The sequence below is a fragment of the Anas platyrhynchos genome, chromosome 10, assembly GCF_047663525.1.
Source record: "Anas platyrhynchos isolate ZD024472 breed Pekin duck chromosome 10, IASCAAS_PekinDuck_T2T, whole genome shotgun sequence".
Lineage (NCBI taxonomy): Eukaryota > Metazoa > Chordata > Aves > Anseriformes > Anatidae > Anas > Anas platyrhynchos.
The window spans coordinates 23,657,471-23,675,127 of NC_092596.1; the positions used below are offsets into that span (position 1 = coordinate 23,657,471).

The 17,657-nt window shown below is 58.8% G+C and overlaps 3 protein-coding genes across 5 annotated transcripts; 1 reads left to right on the plus strand and 2 right to left on the minus strand.

Annotated features, from left to right (window-relative positions):
- The first annotated feature begins 107 nt into the window (after positions 1 to 107).
- On the plus strand, positions 108 to 4,933 carry P2RY4 (pyrimidinergic receptor P2Y4). 2 transcript variants are annotated; one of them, XM_038184576.2, is made up of 2 exons: positions 108 to 280; positions 3,305 to 4,933. In XM_038184576.2, exon 2 carries the CDS (start codon positions 3,321 to 3,323, stop codon positions 4,446 to 4,448), a length of 1,128 nt encoding a protein of 375 aa, XP_038040504.2. In that variant the 5' UTR covers positions 108 to 280; positions 3,305 to 3,320; the 3' UTR covers positions 4,449 to 4,933. The 2 variants fall into 2 exon arrangements, with proteins under 2 accessions (XP_038040504.2, XP_071898930.1); XM_072042829.1 differs by lacking the exon at positions 108 to 280 and adding an exon at positions 2,028 to 2,257.
- A 467-nt stretch (positions 4,934 to 5,400) lies between these two features.
- LOC119717917 (diacylglycerol O-acyltransferase 2-like) lies at positions 5,401 to 9,111 on the minus strand. The gene is made up of 8 exons (XM_038184577.2): positions 8,722 to 9,111; positions 7,427 to 7,555; positions 7,237 to 7,344; positions 7,032 to 7,102; positions 6,652 to 6,856; positions 6,362 to 6,536; positions 6,087 to 6,289; positions 5,401 to 5,936 (listed from the first exon to the last, which is right to left on the minus strand). Exons 1-8 carry the CDS (start codon positions 8,759 to 8,761, stop codon positions 5,782 to 5,784), a joined length of 1,086 nt encoding a protein of 361 aa, XP_038040505.1. The 5' UTR covers positions 8,762 to 9,111; the 3' UTR covers positions 5,401 to 5,781.
- A 952-nt stretch (positions 9,112 to 10,063) lies between these two features.
- Positions 10,064 to 14,888, minus strand: IGBP1 (immunoglobulin binding protein 1). Of its 2 annotated transcripts, none has more exons than XM_038184575.2 (6): positions 14,587 to 14,888; positions 14,174 to 14,503; positions 13,031 to 13,226; positions 11,920 to 12,005; positions 10,852 to 10,964; positions 10,064 to 10,592 (listed from the first exon to the last, which is right to left on the minus strand). In XM_038184575.2, exons 1-6 carry the CDS (start codon positions 14,871 to 14,873, stop codon positions 10,447 to 10,449), a joined length of 1,158 nt encoding a protein of 385 aa, XP_038040503.2. In that variant the 5' UTR covers positions 14,874 to 14,888; the 3' UTR covers positions 10,064 to 10,446. The 2 variants fall into 2 exon arrangements, with proteins under 2 accessions (XP_038040503.2, XP_038040502.2); XM_038184574.2 differs by having other exon boundaries at positions 10,064 to 10,595.
- Between the last annotated feature and the right edge of the window lie 2,769 nt (positions 14,889 to 17,657).

Here is a 17,657-nt window from a genome sequence, read left to right on the forward strand (position 1 = left end):
AGGGCAGTGGACGGGCAGCGGTGGGGCTGGCAGGGGCGCCTGGCACGGGTGTCGGGTGCGCTGCGGGCTCCTGCCCCCGCCTCCGCCCGCCTCCAGCCCTGCCTCTCCCGGGCACTTTGCTCCCAGCAGTGGGAGAGCAGGAGCGGGGTGTGCACGGGAGGGCACGGCACGGCACGGCACGGCATGGGGTGGCACAGCAGCAGGGCCCCCGGCCCCATGGCGCACGGGCGCTCCCCGGGGGTGCCCCGCGGCTGAGAGCCACCCCAGCCCCGCACTGCAGGTGAGCTGGGGGCACTGGGGTGGGTGGGGGGCAGCTGGACGGCCCCACCACGGCCCTGCAAACCTTTGGGGGCTCTGTGGGCACTGCTTTGGCCCCTCCAGGGGTGGAGGGGGCATCCTGGGGTGGAGGGTTGGGGGATGAGCCCGTCCTCCCCATGCCTCCTCCTGCCCCTAAATCTTTTGGTGCATCCTCCTCCCGAATGCACCGCGGTGCTCCTCCATCACCAAGGGCCTTCGCCTCTCCTGGTGCAGCCACCTCCTCTTCTTCATCTTCCTCTTCATCCCCCCCAAGTGCTGCCTCCTGCGAGGGCAAAGCTGCCCCTTGGGCTGCCAAAGCTTTGCCCGGTGCTGCCGGCTCCTGCAGCAAGGAACCTGTCCCCCGCTGTCCCTCTGAGAGCCACCTCGGGGCAGGGGACAGGCCTGGGGGTGGGGGACATTGGTGGGCTGCCCCCAGGGCGCTGCACAGCCCCGGCGCTGCTGGAGACCCCGGGGAGGACACAGCTCCTGCTCGGGCAGCCCCCGTGAGCGGAAAAGGAGCGGACAGAAACCAGGTCACGCTCCCCTGGTGCCAGGGCTTTGGCTGGGCGCACCACGTGGCGATTAGGGACAAGGGTCCTTCTGCAGTGCGTTTTGCATAATTCCCCCTTGTTTTGCAATTTCCAAGGGCTTAGGAGGGAAGAAAAGCCCCGTGTGTCCCAGGCCCCAGCCTCACACCACCCCGAGCCCCTTGGCTCCATCCCCCTGCCCCGTGTCCGACGGGCAGCTCGTGTCCCTGCTGGTGTCCCCAGCCCTTTCTGCCTCTGCTGTCCCCCCCGTGTGCCATCCTGCTGTCCCCCCCAGCAGCTCACAGAGCAAGGGGGAGGCAGGTTTCATGCCTCGTGCATCCACAAAGCGGGCAGGGCAGGGCTCAGCATCACGCTCCCAGCTCCACGGCGCTCCATGCCGAGCCTCCAGGTCTCTGCTGGCCCCGACAGGGAGCCAGCACCGAGCTCAGAGCCCCTGCTCGGCCCCCAGACCCTCCTGGAGGAGCGCACGGGGACGGTGCCGGGCAGGGAGAGCCTCGCTGGGGACGTCACCGACGGGCTGGAGTGAGCGGGCGGTGACGTGGCCGCGGGTGGGGGGGTGTAAATCAGAGCAGTTTAAACCGCTGACTTTGATCGTGACTAAGATGAGGAAGCAGGAAACCTTGCCTGCTGAGAGCAAGGCTGTCAAATGCCCTCTTCTTTCGCATCGTGATTTGTCAGAGGTTTTCCCAGGGGACGCTTGCCTGGGAGCAGCTCACTGCGGGTGCCGCGGGCAGGGTGTCCACGGGCCCTTCGTGTTTGCCCCCAGAAGCTGCCCTCTCCGCAGGGCCATCCAGCCCCACGCTGCTGCTCACACCTTTTCCTTGCATGTTTCTAGCATCCGATTATTTTAATTATTTTTTTTTAATTGGATTCTTCGTGTCTTACTCATTTATTGACCTGCTTCATGGAAAGCGGCTTTGGTCACTGAGACCCGCGGCACGGCTGCTCTGGCCGGGCTTCGTGGCGCACTGCTTCGGCTCACGCGCCCTCAGAGGTGGGGAGAGGAAAGAAATCTCGTGGTCCCTCCTGTCCCCGTCAGCATCACGGCTCCCAGTCCCTGCTTCCCCTCCAGTTTGAGGGGAGCTGAGCGAGCTCCCGCTGTTAATGTTTGATCCGGACCTGCCTGTGCTCTCTGACCTCGCCCCACCGCCAGGCTGCCCGCGGTGGGGAGGCCGTGCCAGGGCGCCTGCTTCGGCCCCAAAGCCGCGCTCAGCCCAGAACTCAAACAAAAAGAGCAGGGGGGTGCGTGCGGGGGGTGCCCGCCCAGCTGCCTTGGATTGCTTTATGATCATCTCTGTCAACTCGGGGCTGTCCCCGCGGCTCACCTGAGCCACGGATGCGCCCTGCAGGAGATTCCTGCCAAGGACGCTCCCTGCCAGCAGCCGCACGGCGCGGTGGTGGCCAAGGACGGGGTAAAGGGGACGGGGGGAGAGGGAAATGGGGGGGAAAAGCGGGGGCAACGCCGCCGTCTGCTCGCACCCCAAACCGGCATCCCCATCGCAGAGCCGAGCCTTGCGCCAGCGCGGTGCCCACCAGCAGAGGTGGCACAAAGGGGGCACCTCCCCGGTGCCGGGGGGCTGGGGGGGTTGTGCTGCGGACACCCCCTGCCCAAAGGGTGGAGAAGCGGCCGGAGGAGCTCCCTTTGGCTGTTGGAGAAGCAGGAGCTGAGCTTTGGATGTCTGGAGAGGGCAACGCCAGCGTTTCACGGCTCGCCCTCGCCCCTCGCCCCCGGGGAGCGCTTTGCAGGGCGCTGAGGATCCCGCGCTTTGATCCCAACAGTGCACGAGGGGGGAAACGTCCCCGATGGCTTCTTGGGGAACTCGCGCTGTCCGGGGCTGGGGCTTGGCGCGGGCACAGCTCCTCTCCGCACCGCTGAGCTCATCGCCCTCCTGGGGAGCGCAGCCGGCAGCTGGGGGCCCCGCGCCGCGCAGGGACCCTCTCCCAAAGGCTCCTCCAACAGCCCCCCGAGGATTTCTCCGGGGCCACGGCACCCCCCCCCCTTACCCCCAGACAAGCCTTTCTTCTCCTCCTGCCTTTCTTCTTGGCAGGGCCCCCTCTGGGACCGGCAGCATTGTCAGGATGGTGCCAATTAGGCTGAGCAGGCTTCCAAGAGGCCGTGCTGGCAGCGAGCGGGGCTGCTGTTGCTCATCAAGGTCTCATTGTTCGCCGCGCCGCGGGTCTGCTGGCCGGGCTCGGGCGCCCTGCCCGGCTCCGCGCGGCGCGGGTGTCACGGCGCGCCGCTCCGAGGGACGGTCCGCGGGTGTCACTGGGGGGGCTCCGAAGGGGAGGACGTGTCAGGCTCCGAGCCCGGAGCTGAGAAAAACCAGAGAGGCATCAAAGTGGCCGGAGCTCCTGGAGGGGGGGAAAAAATCTGGCGTCTTTGGCCGCCTTCCCCCGCTTTGTGCCTGACAATGGGCCGGGATCAGCAGCTAATGTGTGGTTATTAACTGCTCCCCCAGCTCCGGCCCGGAGAGCATGGCAGTCCCAGCGAGGATGTTCCCAGTTGCCCTGTGGACACCGACCCCGACGGCCTGGCCAGGAGGGAACGGCACGGCAGCGGCGGAGGAGGCCAAGTGCGTCTTCAACGAGGAGTTCAAGTTCATCCTGCTGCCCATCTCCTACGGCATCGTCCTGGTGGTGGGGCTGCCCCTCAACGGCTGGGCCATCTGGATTTTCGTCTCCAGGATGAGGCCCTGGAACGCCACCACCACCTACATGTTCAACCTGGCCGTCTCCGACACGCTCTACGTCCTCTCCCTCCCCACCCTGGTCTATTACTATGCCGATCGCAACAACTGGCCCTTCGGCAAGGCGCTCTGCAAGATCGTGCGCTTCCTCTTCTACGCCAACCTCTACAGCAGCATCCTCTTCCTCACCTGCATCAGCGTGCACCGCTACGTGGGCATCTGCCACCCCATCCGCTCCCTCAAGTGGGTGAAGACCAAGCACGCCCGCCTCATCTGCGTGGGCGCCTGGCTGGTGGTCACCGTCTGCCTCATCCCCAACCTCGTCTTCGTCACCACCAGCTCCAAGGGCAACAGCACGCTGTGCCACGACACCACCAAGCCCGAGGAGTTCGACCACTACGTGCACTACAGCTCCTCCGTCATGGCCCTCCTCTTCGGCGTCCCCTTCCTGGTGATCGTCGTCTGCTACTGCCTGATGGCCAAGCGGCTCTGCAAGCCCAGCTTCTCCAGCCCCGGCCCCCGCGTGCCCTCCTTCAAGCAGCGCTCCATCAAGATGATCATCATCGTCCTCACCGTCTTCGCCGTCTGCTTCGTGCCCTTCCACATCACCCGCACCCTCTACTACACCTCCCGCTACTTCCAAGCCGACTGCCAGACCCTCAACATCATCAACTTCACCTACAAAATCACCCGGCCCCTGGCCAGCATCAACAGCTGCCTGGACCCCATCTTGTACTTCATGGCGGGGGACAAATACCGGGGACGGCTGCGCCGGGGGCCAGCCCAGCGCCCCCGACCCGCGCCCACCTCGCTCCTGGCCCTGGTGTCCCCCTCGGTGGAGAGCAGCGTGGGGGGCAGCTGCTGCACCGGCGACCCCCGAGGGATGGGGATGGTGGGGAGCGGAGGCGAGCGGTGAGGGGGGACAGGGGAGCGCTGCGTGGGACCCCTGGTCCCCTAAATCTGCCCGGAGTACTGACTGCAGGCCCAAGGGTGGGCGGCTGTGGGGCACATCCCACCCCACGGCGATCCTGGGGACACACGAGGATGGACAGGTCACCGGGAAGATGGCACACGTGTCCCTCCCCGGGCACGTGTGGCCCTCCTGGTCTGCTCGATGGCAGCCTGCAGGGGCCAGGCTGATTTTGGGGACGGAGAAGGAGCACCCCTGCCTCTGGGGTTAGTGACACATGGACAGCCGGGGCGGTGGCCACGGACCTGGCTGGGGTCTTCCTTGAGCCTTTGCCACTCCACCCAATGCTGCCAGGGGATGGGGCTGGGGGTCGAGCCTCCCACTGCTGCTGCCCTGCATGGTGTTGGGGACCCTTGGGGAAGGCTGGGGAGGGAGGCGGTGAGGGGTCCTGCTGCTCATGACCCCAATAAAGCACCTTCCCCCTCTCCACATCGTGCCGTGGTCCTCCCCGTGCCAGAAGGAGGAGGGATGGGACGGCTGCGGCGAGGGGGCAGCGGCACGGCCCCTCTGCGTGATGGCACGGGGCCAGGCTGCTGGAGGGGTGGCACTGCCGTGACGAGGGACAGGTGGTGAAGGACTCCGGGGGAATCTGCCTTTACGGGTGTTTGCTTTCCAAATGTTTACCCAGAGCCTTTGTTTAACCAGGTGCCTGCGTAAAGAGGAGCGGGCTGGAGATGGTTATCAGCGCTGGTGACTCCCACGGCAGCCTCGGATGGGACAGGGAGAGACGGGGCTGTCCCTGCCCTCCCACAGCCCCCCCGGTCCTCCCCGAGCACGGGGAAAGGGAGCCCAGAGCATCCTCGGGGTGTCCCCCCCGTGCTGTCCCCCTTAACGCCCACACATCCCAGTGCTGTGCCCTGTCCGATCCGGCCCCCCCAGCACCAGCAGGACGCAGGGAGGGGGTGGAAATTTGTATTAGGGAACGCACCCGGCCGTGCCGAGGTCACTGCCACCCGTCCCCAAGCCCGGGCGTTCCCCCCCCTCCACGGGGGGACATCTCCCCAGCCTGCTCCTGCCCCCCATGGGGAAGCCACCCCCGGGAGCTCCTTCCTCTTCCTCACGCCACCCCGTCCCCTCCCTCCGCTCACAACCTCCCGGTCGGCGTGGGGGGACCGTGCCCACCGCCGGCTCTCACCCCCACAGGTCCTCGCCAGCCTTCGGGTGCCACGGGAGGAAGAGGAGGAGGGGGAGCCGCAGGGCCACGCAGCAGCCCCGCGTCCCCGCGTGTCCCCCATGCGCCGGGCGGGCCAAACCCCCCACCCGGCGGCGCCCGCCGCGCTCACACGATGCGCAGCTCGTCCGCCTCCGACAGCCCGTACTTGGTCTTGTTCTCGTTGAAGAGCTTGAGCAGGGAGCGGACGTACAGCTCATGGTACATGTCCACCGTCTCGCGGCTCGGGTCCTCGATTTTGGGCACCGTCACCGGCTCGCCCACTGCCGGGAAGGGGGGAACCCGCTCAGATCACGGGGCAGCGCTCAGCTCATCGGGGCCACGAGCTGGGTTGTGCCTTCCAAAACCACCCAGGGCATCCTCCTCCTCCTCCTCCTCCTCCCCGCGCCCTCAAACCCGCCGGAGGTGCTCACCCACGGTGGTGATGGGCCGGGCGTAGGGCAGGAAGCCCCGGGACCGCACGGAGGTGAGGCCCCTGCCGTAGAAGACGCAGGGAGCGAAGCCCATCATCTTCTGGAAGCGCTGCTGGATGCTCCTCATCCAGCTGCCCTCCTCAAACACCACCTGGCGGAACAGGTCGTTCTCCCCGAAGGAGAAGGAGGGGACGAGGTAAGCCCTGCGGAGAGGAGGTGGCACGAGGTGAGGGGACGCCGGGACCCCTCTCCCCGCCGGCGGCACCCGTGCTCACCCGTGCTGCAGGGCCATGCGGACGAAGCCCTTGCGGTTCTTCAGGATGAGCGTGGTGATGCCGGGCCGGCAGGAGAGCGACTCGGCCGCGCCGCCGATGACGATGGCCACGGCGTTGCCGGTGCCGTTCTTGGAGAGGAGGTACCCGATGGCACGGCGCGTCACGGGGCACAAGCCTGCGGCGGGGAGGGCAGCGCCGAGCTGAGCGCAACGCCGCGGGGACGGGGACCCCGAGAGGGACCCCGCACGGCAAAGGGGTCCCCCTGCCCGCGGGTGCTGCCCCCAGCTCACCCCCGCTCATCAGGTACTCCCTGAAGAGGGGCAGGCGGAAATTTCCAGCCAGGGTGGTGAGGGAGGGCCGGATGCCCGGGAACATCTCGGCGAAGCCGGTGGAGCCCGTGACGAAGTTGCAGAAGGCGCCGACGCAGAGGATGCCGTGGGGGTGGGAGCCGATGATGTAGTTGTGGCTGGGGGACAGCTCGTGCGTCTTCACCAGCTGCGGGGGCAAAACGGGGCTGGGGCAGTGGGCACCAGGGCGCCAGGATCGGTCCCCAGGGCAGCACCGCGTGCTGCAAGCAGGGGACACGAGGAACAAGGAGCCTGGCCCGGCATGGGCATCCCGGTGCCTCCTTTTGGGTGTGGGCATCCCCACCCGGCACCCCGCTCCGTACCTTCACGGGGAAATAATCCCGAAAGTGCCTCCACACCGGCCATCTCCGCAAGCACGGCAGCCTCCTGCCACCTGCAAACCACACAGGGACGGGGTAAGAAGGGCCCATCACGGCAAGCTGACTGCTAAATAATTGGCGTGGACCCGCTGCATCCCTCCTTCTGCCATTTTTTTGGCAGAAACGGGGGTGCCCCATCCCTCCGTACCTTTCTCCGGCGTGTCCCAGTCAAAGATGACCCAGGCCAGGTAGAGCGCGGAGATGGGCCAGAAGCTGGTGAAGACCAGGTAGACGAGCAGCAGCAGGCTGACGGTGCCTGCAGGAAGGGGACGGGGATGGGGATGGGATGGGTGAGCCGGTGCCTGGCCGCCCCTGCCGCCCCCCACGGCCCCACTCACCCAGCAGCAGGAAGCTGAGCACCCACTGCAGCACGGCCAGGAGCTGGAGCCAGGCGCGCACGTCCCGCTGCGAGGGCCAGGGCACGGCGAGCAGGGTGCGCAGGGTGGCCAGGAGGCTGGCACGGCTGCCTGCGGGGACGGGACGGCTCAGAAGTGGCCCCGTGGCCACCCCGGTGCGGAGACACCGAGCTGGGGGTGGCCCCGGTCCACCCGGTGCTGGATGGGCTGGGGGATGCCCAGCCCTGAGGCCAAAATCCACCCCCCAGCAGTGCCAAGGACAGCGGCGAGGGGTGAGGCAGGGGAGGGGTGGCCGTCCCCAGCACCAAGCCCCCGCAGGGCCAGCACGGCCCCGCTCGCTCCGGCTGGCCCTGGTGAACCATTAACAGCCCCGGCGGGGTGCCAGGATCCAAACTCCACCGCACGGCCCCATCCCTCCTCCCCGAAATGAGCCCGAGGAGCCTGTCCTGACGGGCAAAGGTCTGGAGAGCCTCAATGGCACGCAGCGGGGCTTGGGAAAACAACCCAAAATCTCTCAGAAGAGACGCGTGGGGCAGGAGGGGGGGGACGGAGCTGTCCCCATCCAGGCCGGCCACCAGCCCCCGTGGGGAGCAGGCTCAGCTCATCCCAGCTCAAACCCAACCATCAGCGGGGCAACTGGGACGAACAGAAGGCCAGAGCCATCCCCAGCGGGGAAGGATGGGCTTCCCTCTTCCCAAAGCGCTGGCCCCACTCCGAACACCCCCTGCTCCACCACGAACACCCCCCTGCTCCTCCACCTGCCCAGAAATCCTCCAGCCCCGTGGTTTTAACTTGCCCAAAACCCGTGATGTTTACAGCAAGGATACAGCTCTGCCCGGCCCAGCTGTGCCTACCCAAAAGTTGAATTTTTAGACACTTTCATGGAGCCTCCCCACACCCAAAGCACTCCACAAATCTCCAAGACCACACAACGAAAGCCATTAACTGAGCCCAGCAACTGTGCCAGTCCCCAGCTACCCCCGGAGCCTCCTCCGAGGATTTTGGCCTCCGTGGCTCTGGGCACCGTGGGGACCCGGAGGAGAATTCGCAGCATCTCGCAGGAGGAACGTTTCCTACCGCACAGTCGGCATTAACTTCAGAAATCCCACTCCCGTTGAGCAACTTTGTGCTTTCCTCTGGTGCCACTAACCCCAAACTGCCCCAAACACCCCCCTTCCCCCTAAGCAGTTGAAAGCAAAGAGCCGACAGTGACAGCAAGGAGCCGACACAGCGCCGGAGCGTGAGGAGCCCTCAAACACGTTTCGGTTATTTCTTACCGCTCAGATTTTGGGAGCAGGCTGTGATGATCGTTTTCATGGTGGCGGGGAGCTCTGCTCCAGAGCCCAGCTCAGCAGGTTAAAAGGCAAGTTTGGAAATCCCAGCGGCGATTGATCGCTGGTCCAGCCTCGGTGACCGCCCCGGCCGAGCCGAGGGAGGCTGCACGCACGGAGGGGAGCGCAGCGGAGCCAGACGGAGGGTCCAGGACAAATCCTGGGGTCTTTGGGAGGAGGAGAAGCCACGCAGAGCACCGAGGAGCCCCCAAAAAGGCAGCTTGGACGTGCACAATTAGCAGGGCTCCTCGTTGGTGCCAGCAGCCACCGTCCCCCAGGGAATGGTAGCGTCCGTGCCGTGGGTATTTCACAAACCGCTGCCACGCTCCGACGGTGTGACGCCCTCGAGGGACGCCCCAAAACGTCCCCCCTGTGCTCCGTGGGGTGGGACGCAGCCTGGCGAGCCGGCCAGCGGCCAGGGCCAGCACCGTGCCCTCCTCTCCCACCCACCTTGGCAGGCTGGCGAGGTGCCTGGGGACACAACCTGCTCCAGCAGCTCACCAAACAGCCGTCACGGCGAGCCGTGGCTCTGGCTGGAAAACAGGCAGGTGAGACTAGAGGGGTTGGGGGTAACTAAAGCAAAAAAAATAGGAGAGATCCACTGCAAAAAGAGTGAAGAAAAAAGAAGCAAAAGCAGCAGAAGCATCACTGAGGGAACTGAAGAGCAGCTGGGATGGCTCCGTGGCTGTGTGTAAATGTCTAAGCTCTCCTCAGTCCAGCTGGCTGCTCAGGTGTGCCTGAATCATGCTAATAAGGAAAAAAAAAAGCTGAGTGCTTTCCATTTTTAATGTTCCTTGCATTTTTGACAGGTTTAGAACAATCTCAGCAGCAGCTGCTGGCCCACGGCTGGCAGGCACAGAGCTCCCCGCAGCAGTTCCTCCGTTGCTCACCCGGCAGTGGCAGTGCCACACTCTGGATGGGCACAGGTACAGCACAGCCGTCATGTTCTCTCTTCTGTCAGTCGAGGAGCAGCACCAGCTGCAATTTAAGCTTGTTTGGAGGACTGCAGACACAGTTTTCACCCCTTCAGGTGTAGTATCAGTATTTTAACACGTTGCCCTCAAAATATCTGCGCTGTTTAACACAAAGCTCCCAAAAGCTCCCAAACCCTTCATTCCGCCAGCCTGGGGAGGAAGGGGATGATGAGGCTGTGGAAAGGCCACCAGTAGCCCTGGCCAAAATAAGTGGCCATCTGACATTTGCCACCCCCAACTCCCAGCAACCAGCCCTGCACATTTCCTCTGAAAGGAACAAAAAAAAAACAACAAGGGATTTTCACAGCAAGAACTAGGCAGAACAAGAGATTTTATTTAGTCTAAAATATAGAGGAAAAAAAATAAATACATCCACCAACAATACAAAGAGAAGTTTCCAAATTCATGTACTTTTCTTTCAAGGACTTCCTCTGACTGGGAGAGCAGAGGCAGTCTGGCCCCTCAGACAGCACCCCGCTGACAGGAGCTCTGCGGTGCCGCTGTCCATGACGAGCTCGCTCTCAGTCTGACATTTCATGTAAACCAAAGCAAATTGTCGCGTTTACTCCTCCGACTCCAGTGACTCCCAGAGAAGCCAAGGACACCTCTGCGTATGTACAGTGCATTTATTCCTATATCGCCAAGACACAGGCAATTCTTACAGGATTTCCAGGCCCTGCTCTCTGCTGCCACAGCGTCAGCCCATGTTCTGCCGATTGCCGTAGCCTCTCGGGTGTGTATCTTTCCAGTCATCCCAGTCTCGAGCTTTTTGAAGAGCTTCCTCATCATCCTCCTCCTCCTTTTTCTCCTGCTGCTGCTTCTGCAACTCTTCATCAGCTGTATCTGCTGAAGGTCAAGAACGAGAGTGAGGGAGAGTAAGACAACGGGAAATGACAAGCTGGGGTCTCCGAACAGAATCCCTCCAGGAGTCAGCCTAAACAACGCAGGAAATGCTGAGGAGCAGCCAAGCAATCCGTTTACCCTGAAGCCTAGTGGAGAAAGCCAGAGGGTATCTTACACCCTGAACACATCCCCCACTCACCATTCTCCTCAAGAGGGTTCACGAATTCTCTATTTCCATTTTTGCCCTACCCCTCCTTACCTGATGGCTTCTGAGGTGCACTCTGACCATGCATTGCTTCTTCCCTTCTGCGCTGGTCATACCAATCATTTACGGTCATGGTTGGGAGGCTGGGATAGCCAGCACCAAACACCCTGCAGGAAGAGAGAGACGGTCAAGGAAGGCACTTCACAACCTGTATGAATTGCAGAAACACCAATAACAGTGCACAGAACTACCCTGTAGATCTGTAGATCACTGCAGGAGTTAATTCTGCTGCTTTAGAGAGGCAAGGACTGCTTTGTTCCAAAGATCTCGAAATATTTGTCCAATCCCTAGAAGAATGCTGTCCGCTGGCTCAGCTTGCCCATGAGGACACCGAGAACTGAATCAGGCACAGCTTAGCTAAAGAGGTATCTGTAACCCTCAAGTCAGATAATGTCAAAACCACAAGAAATCTGTTTTCTAGCCCATTTTGTGCTTTAGCTGCTGTATCACCTGCAAGAATCTCATAGCACCATGAGGTGCTGAGATCTTGTTACCCTAGGGAAAGCCCTATAGTAAAAAAAATTTAAGTAACAGGCTATTGCAACTGGTGGCCAGGCGGGTACCACATCTTCTCAGCCCCAAAGATGACTAATTTCAACCCACCAAAATCCTCCAGAGTTTACATTAGATTAAGCGACTACATGTGCTTTTCTATGTCATGCTCTTTATTTTAAGAGCAAAGAACAATCCTGTTATATCACATCGAGGTTAGAGGGGCAGAGAAGCCTTGCCTCTTCCACAGCTTACTAAACAGCAAGCGCATGGCCTATAAACTAACGCAGTAATACTTCAGTATGGTCTCCTCTTCTGCCACCCCAACAGAACAACCAGCATTAGCTGAGGCTCTGAAGCATGCTGGTAACAGAAGAAATGACAGAAAGTGGAAGAAACGTGTTAGAAGTTTCCCCATCCCCTGCCCAGATGCACAACACATGCAATCTTGATGCGACACGCTGCCTGACGGTAACGACTGTGCTTCTGCCTTTGAAAGAGTATCTTGGGTTTGACATGGGAACAGAGCGCTGCATTACACCGCGTTAGAGTAACCAAAAATAAACATACTTAGACTGAACAACGTCCCGGGTAAGAATGAAAGGTTTCAGTGGAGCTCTGACTTGCCGGGAAGTACCGTGAGGTGGTGCTGAAGACTGAAATCGCAAACAAGAGTCACAAAATAATCACGTAGATAGAGTCCCCTTCTTGGCTTCCCACCCCTCAGACAAGTTACTAAGAGTCTTGTAGAAAAGAGATGCCTCTGCTGTCAGAGCAATGCCCCAAGACGGACAATTCAGCCCTTAATCCAGTTTAAATCATGAACTCCATCTGTGAGCTTCCACAAATCACTTCTCTTTGTGCCTTTGTTACACCCGTTCCGATCAAAGCAGAAAGCTGACAGAGCTAAACCAGATCAGCTCAGATCAAAGCATGAAATACAGCTTATTTTTTCCATGGATCAAACACAGTACACTCTGAAGCAAGTAGAGCTCATCATTCACGAAGATATCACCCAGGGCACTACAGAAGAGCAGAGCTCTGCAATGCCAGTAATGAATTGCACAAACCAGCCGTGCCAGCAAAGCTGGTCTATGGTACACTTAGGCACATTATTATTAATTTTTTAATTCTAGACAGATGTTCTAGGTGAGAAGCATAAAGCCCAGAAACACTGTGCCACACAAGATTTGTTTTCCTCATACAGAACAGGCATGTTTTTTCTGTAACAAGATGTTCTGTAGGTTAGAAATGTAGGCTTGAAAGAAAAAAAAAAAAAAAAAAGCAATCATCGGGGTCTTGTCTTAAATGACATAAGTATTTGGTTCTTTAGAGTTAAGGGTCTGGCACAACCCAGCAAAGCAGAAAAAAGCCTCTGCACACAGATCAGTTCAGCTCTGATGTTCAGTGCTCGAGCATTTTACACGCTGTGACTGTCTAGGACGTGTGACAGCACCAGACAGGCACTAATGCAAAAATCAGACCACTGGCTGTTCGGAACTAAACCACGCCCTGTCCATTTATATTGTGCATGAGCTAGACTTCAACCTGGAATTCACAGCACAAAACTTCGGAAACTCTGCTAATGAATTGTTCTGAGGTTCATTTACCCACAACAGTGTCTGTCATCAGGTCTAACCACTCAGAGTTCACAGGACCTGCAGACAGAGCTATCTCATACCTGTTTCGCTGCATCTCTGTTCCTCAGGATTACCATTTCATGGTCAATGCTCTCGATTTCCTCAAAGCTGATGTTGACCCATTTCTGGATTTGCAGTAGGTAGAATTCCCGCATCTGATCCTCATCTGCCTGCCCACTGTCCACAAAGGTTCTCATAGAGGCCAGCCTGTTCTCCAGTTCCTTCTTTCGCTTGTACCTGGCTCAAAGAGAATTAAATGACGTAATTTCAGTAAACTTTCTCTAGCATGGCACAGATACAGTCTGTGTAAGAGCTTTAAGAGCTTTTTTTTTTTACTTTCACGTGTTTCAAATGAAAGTTGCATACAGAAAGGTAGGTTCTGATGACTTACTGATCTAATTTACGAAGCTCCTATTGTTAAGAAGTTTTGGGAAGACAATTTAAATTTAAAGACAGGGCCCCTCCCAATTATTTTCTTTGTGCTAAGAGGCCAGCAATCCCAGCTGAGGATTGCTGACACAGAGGACATCCAAGAGAAAGGACACAGCACACAAGCGTTGTTCTATAAAACAGACTCATGCTCAATAACTCCACAGAGAACCCTTAAAAATACATCTTAAGCACGCGAGCATCTGCCTGTGCTGCTGAGGGGCAAAGCAAACCACTCCCTTCTGGGCTGCTGGCAGCAGGGCAAAATCTCTGCAGTCAGCCACTGAGAAGGGCAGCTGGGACGAGAGCTCTGGAGCTGGTGTGAGGATCCAGGCTGTCAGAAAACGGTGATCTTGCTAACCCACCTGGGTTACTTTTAGGACAGAAGCTGTGTTTTGGTATTTATGCAATTTGAAGCGTTCTCAAGGCCACCTTGGGCCTGTCAGCGTCACTGCACAAAGCAACAGTTTGCCTGCCACAATCCTCATCCCAAACATGACGGAGGGGCATCGACGGCCCCTGAATTAAAGCTCAGATGAGGACATTTGGAGGAAGCTTCCAGCCTGGGCGGCTTCACAGAGCTTGTTATTAGGGAGCTGACTGCGAGGAGCTTTTGCGTGACCCCTCTCTGAGGACTGGGCGCCACCACCACAGCCACAGCCACATCCCCACGCCCCCCGCGCCACCCCAACCCACTGAGGGACCATTTTAACGCCTTGAACTGCGTTCAGCCCCGGCCTTTTTGCCCTGCTCACCTCTCGATCTTGGCCTGCCGGCCGGCTGCCATAGCCAGCAGGCTGCGCTGGGCGGCGGGGCCGCGGGCACCGGTGCGGGCGGCCTCCTTCTCCTTCTCCTTCTCCTCCTCCTTCTCCTCCTCGGTCCCCGGGGCGGCGGGCGGCGGGGCGGCGCTGAGCCCGTAGGCCCGGCAGAGCTGCAGGAAGCGGCAGAAATGGGCCCGGGCCGCCTCCAGGTGCTCCCGCCGGCGGCTGGCGTCCACCTGCCGCAGGGTCAGGGCGCCCAGCAGGGCGGGCACCGCCAGGTACCTCAGGTCGGCCGACGCCACCTCCTCCAGCTCCTCGTTCTCGCTGCAAGGCACAGCCCGTCAAGCCCCCGTTTCAGCCTCCCGGTGTCACCCCCGTCCCCGCCGCCTCCTCCTCCTCCTCCTCACCTGAAGAGCTCCAGCTCCGCCACCATAGCGGCCGCCTGCCGCAGCGCGCCCAGCCCCTGCCGCACCTTCTCCTGCACGGACGGAGCCCCCGAGGACGGCTCGGTGCCGGCATCCACCTCCTCCCACAGCCGCCAGCCCGTGGCCAGCAGCTCCGGCAGCCGCGCCCCGCCGCCGGGCAGCTCCGCCATGACCGGCCCGGCTCCGAGCTCCCCCCTCAGCCCCGCCGCTTCCGCCCGCGCCCGCGCCCGCCCCCGCCGCCATCTTCGTGAGGGCGCCGCCGCCGCCATCTTGGTAGGGGCCCGAGGGGCCCCTGAGGGAATGGGGCGGGGGGGGTCCGAGCTCGGCCAAAATTGGGCTCCGGGCAGAGCAGAGAGGCCGAGGAAGTGTCCAAATCACAATATTAAATCAAAAAAAAAAAAACAGAGAGTCATAGTGAAGCAGACAGTGCTGGTCCCCTTCACCTCTTAGCCCCCCATTTACCCCAATTTACACCGCCCCCATAAAGCAGCAGATCCCTGGTCTGTTTAATTAATAGCATTAAATAATGACGCACACAAATTTCTCATCCTGGACCACATGGACCTGGGTTGCTCCAAGCCCCTCTGATCACCTCTTTGACTTTCCTCCGCTATCCGCACCTCTGCAGATCGTTGTTTTGCAGGTTTGGTTGTTGCTTGTTTAATGCTGCGAGCCTCTTTCCATTAATCTTACCAGTGAATCTCTTTCCATTAATCTTAAAATTAATCCATTAATCTTAAAAAATTAATCCATTAATCTTAATCTTAAAAATGCAGCAGAAGGCTGGAGTTTGTCTGCACAGCACAATGCAGCGCCCTGCATCAGGAGCCAAGCTGGAATTAAATGCATTGGCTCCAGAAACATGAAATAGCAGTGCAATCAGCAGTGTCCTGCCAAGCCCAGCCAAAGATCGTGCTAATGAGCCACCCTGCCCCAGAACCCCGCTCTGGTATCTCTGCAGGGTGCTCAGCTCCCTTCCTCGGGTGTGTTTTGCCCATGCGGCTGCACCAGAGGGAGCCAAGCCATCGCTAGCCTAGGGTCGCTCCGTGGGGTCCCCAAAGTCACTGCTGTCACAAAAAGGCTCTCCCAGGTGCTAGGGCAGGAGCTCTGTCTGGGAGGGTAGGTCACACATGGTCCTCTCCTACTCTTGGGAGAGCCTCGGCAGCCCCTTAGGACGTCAAGGCTGGAATTCACTAGGGGTTTGTGCTGCACACAGCTATCAGTGCATAACATGGGATCAGAACTTGGCAGACCATCCAGGCAACACAGTGCACAGCATGGATGCTCCGCAGAAAAGTCCTACATTTTATTATTTAAGTACAGCGCCCACCATTTCATCTCCATGTGTTGTTTTTATAATAAAAGTAGGATAAGGACCCTCTACCGTTTCTTTTTTGGTTATCTCCTGAGTCCCTTTTGACAGTATCTCTGAAATTAAAACAGGCATCAGACAGGTAATGGTTAAAGCTGGGCTTTTACAAGCTGACGTGCAGAAACACAATACAAGTTAATGACCTAGATGTGAAAAATTTATATGGTGTGATAATAATTCAGGGCAGGCTGGAAGCACTCAACTTCCACAGATGAGTCAGTTTATGACTTAATCTGTTTGTTTCCCTCATGCGCACATGAGATAGCTTGATAAAAAGTTAATCGTAAAAGATAGAGGAGTTGTGGGTTTAGGTTCCTTTATGCCGTGTCCCAAGTACGCCCTGACGGATTTGCTCTCCTGTCATCCTCCTTCCATGTGACCGTTTTGCTCAGACTGAAAGCGCAGGCACCAGTAGTATGAGATATGTCAACAGTTTAACACATCATTCTGTGGTATTCCTGCGCACCAGGCAGGAAGCGAAGAACCACGCTGCGCCCAGCAGTGGAAAAAATAATTAATATAATAATTGGAAGTAGAATGAGGACAGGAAATCTACAGCCGTTTTTCCTTCACCAGCAGAAGATGCTATGACACCCCCAGCAATTATGGCCAGTTCACCTTCATCAGAGAGGCAACGCTCCAGTCTGTGCAGCATCTTCCCTCCTCGCATGCATTAGTTAAAGTCAACAGTAATCCTATCAAATCATTCCCCCACCTCCCTTCCCAAGCTTTTAAGATTCTAAATTTCAACAGCATTTTTGAGGATCAGAGCAAAAGACACTGTTGGAGTGAACTCCTTCAGTGCCTTAGCCTTTGCGTTACCCAGATAGCCTCAGCAGTTATGGGATTACCCTGCCTATAGGATATCTCTGTTTAATCTTGAGCAAACATCTCCTTTGGGCATTCTTCCTTGAGGCCTTCACCTCTCAGAGCAAGCCAGATAGGTTCACAGGGAGCTATTGGCTTGCTCTCCAAATCATTGTGAATAGGCTGATGATGCAGCACGGACCTCAGCCCACTTCCCCTTCCCTTAAAACTGGAGGCGGGGTGGTGGTGGTGGTGTCAGCTTTGACCCAGATTATCAGGGGCAGCACAGGACAGGCCTTGAGCCACACGTTATCACTGCTCAGCAGACAGGCTGGACTGAGGGAGCAGGAAATCTATGTGAGGCTCTGTTTCCTTCGAGATGGAGAAGGCTTTGCTTGCAAGAGCCAAGTCGGTGAACCTGTCAGCTGGATGGAAGTTCCTGCATCTCCCTGCTAGCAGTTCATTAGCCCTGTTTTTACCTGCTGTCCCAGCTGGTCAAGAACAGGTTTCTCTTATACCACAGAGGCATGAAATCAGTAAGGGCCAGTGACCAAATTACCTGTCGTCTGCCTGCTCTTCAGCCCCAGCATAAGGAACTGCAGGCACCCACACATGTCGTGGGCTCATGGGCTTGTGGCTGCTCCTGCTGTGGAGAGGAGGCTGCTCCCTCTGAACCCAGCACAGCCACTGCAACAAGCGCCCTTCAAGCTATGCCCAGGGGCCCTCAGACTGCAGTCTGGTTCCCCCTCTGGTCTCATGGCTGTTACTCACCTACGTTCATTTGTCCCAGTCTCTCAGCTGAAGATCCCCATGAGGGCAATCCCTACTATTACTTATCATCCTCAGGACATCCTGAGGAACACCCCAGAAATAA

What these genes read in the sequence shown, in the direction of transcription:
- P2RY4 (XM_038184576.2), top strand. Translation starts at nt 3,321, where the DNA reads ATGGCAGTCCCAGCGAGGATGTTCCCAGTTGCCCTGTGGACACCGACC.
- LOC119717917 (XM_038184577.2), bottom strand. Translation starts at nt 8,761, where the DNA reads ATGAAAACGATCATCACAGCCTGCTCCCAAAATCTGAGCG. An exon ending in GGGATTATTTCCCCGTGAAG is followed by an intron (nt 6,857 to 7,031) that starts GTACGGAGCGGG and finishes TTGCCCCCGCAG; the next exon opens with CTGGTGAAGACGCACGAGCT. An exon ending in GGAGTACCTGATGAGCGGGG is followed by an intron (nt 6,537 to 6,651) that starts GTGAGCTGGGGG and finishes TCCCCGCCGCAG; the next exon opens with GCTTGTGCCCCGTGACGCGC.
- IGBP1 (XM_038184574.2), bottom strand. Translation starts at nt 14,873, where the DNA reads ATGGCGGCGGCGGCGCCCTCACGAAGATGGCGGCGGGGGCGGGCGCGG. An exon ending in CGGGACGTTGTTCAGTCTAA is followed by an intron (nt 10,965 to 11,919) that starts GTATGTTTATTT and finishes CTCTTCCTGCAG; the next exon opens with GGTGTTTGGTGCTGGCTATC. An exon ending in TGCACCTCAGAAGCCATCAG is followed by an intron (nt 10,596 to 10,851) that starts GTAAGGAGGGGT and finishes CTTGACCTTCAG; the next exon opens with CAGATACAGCTGATGAAGAG.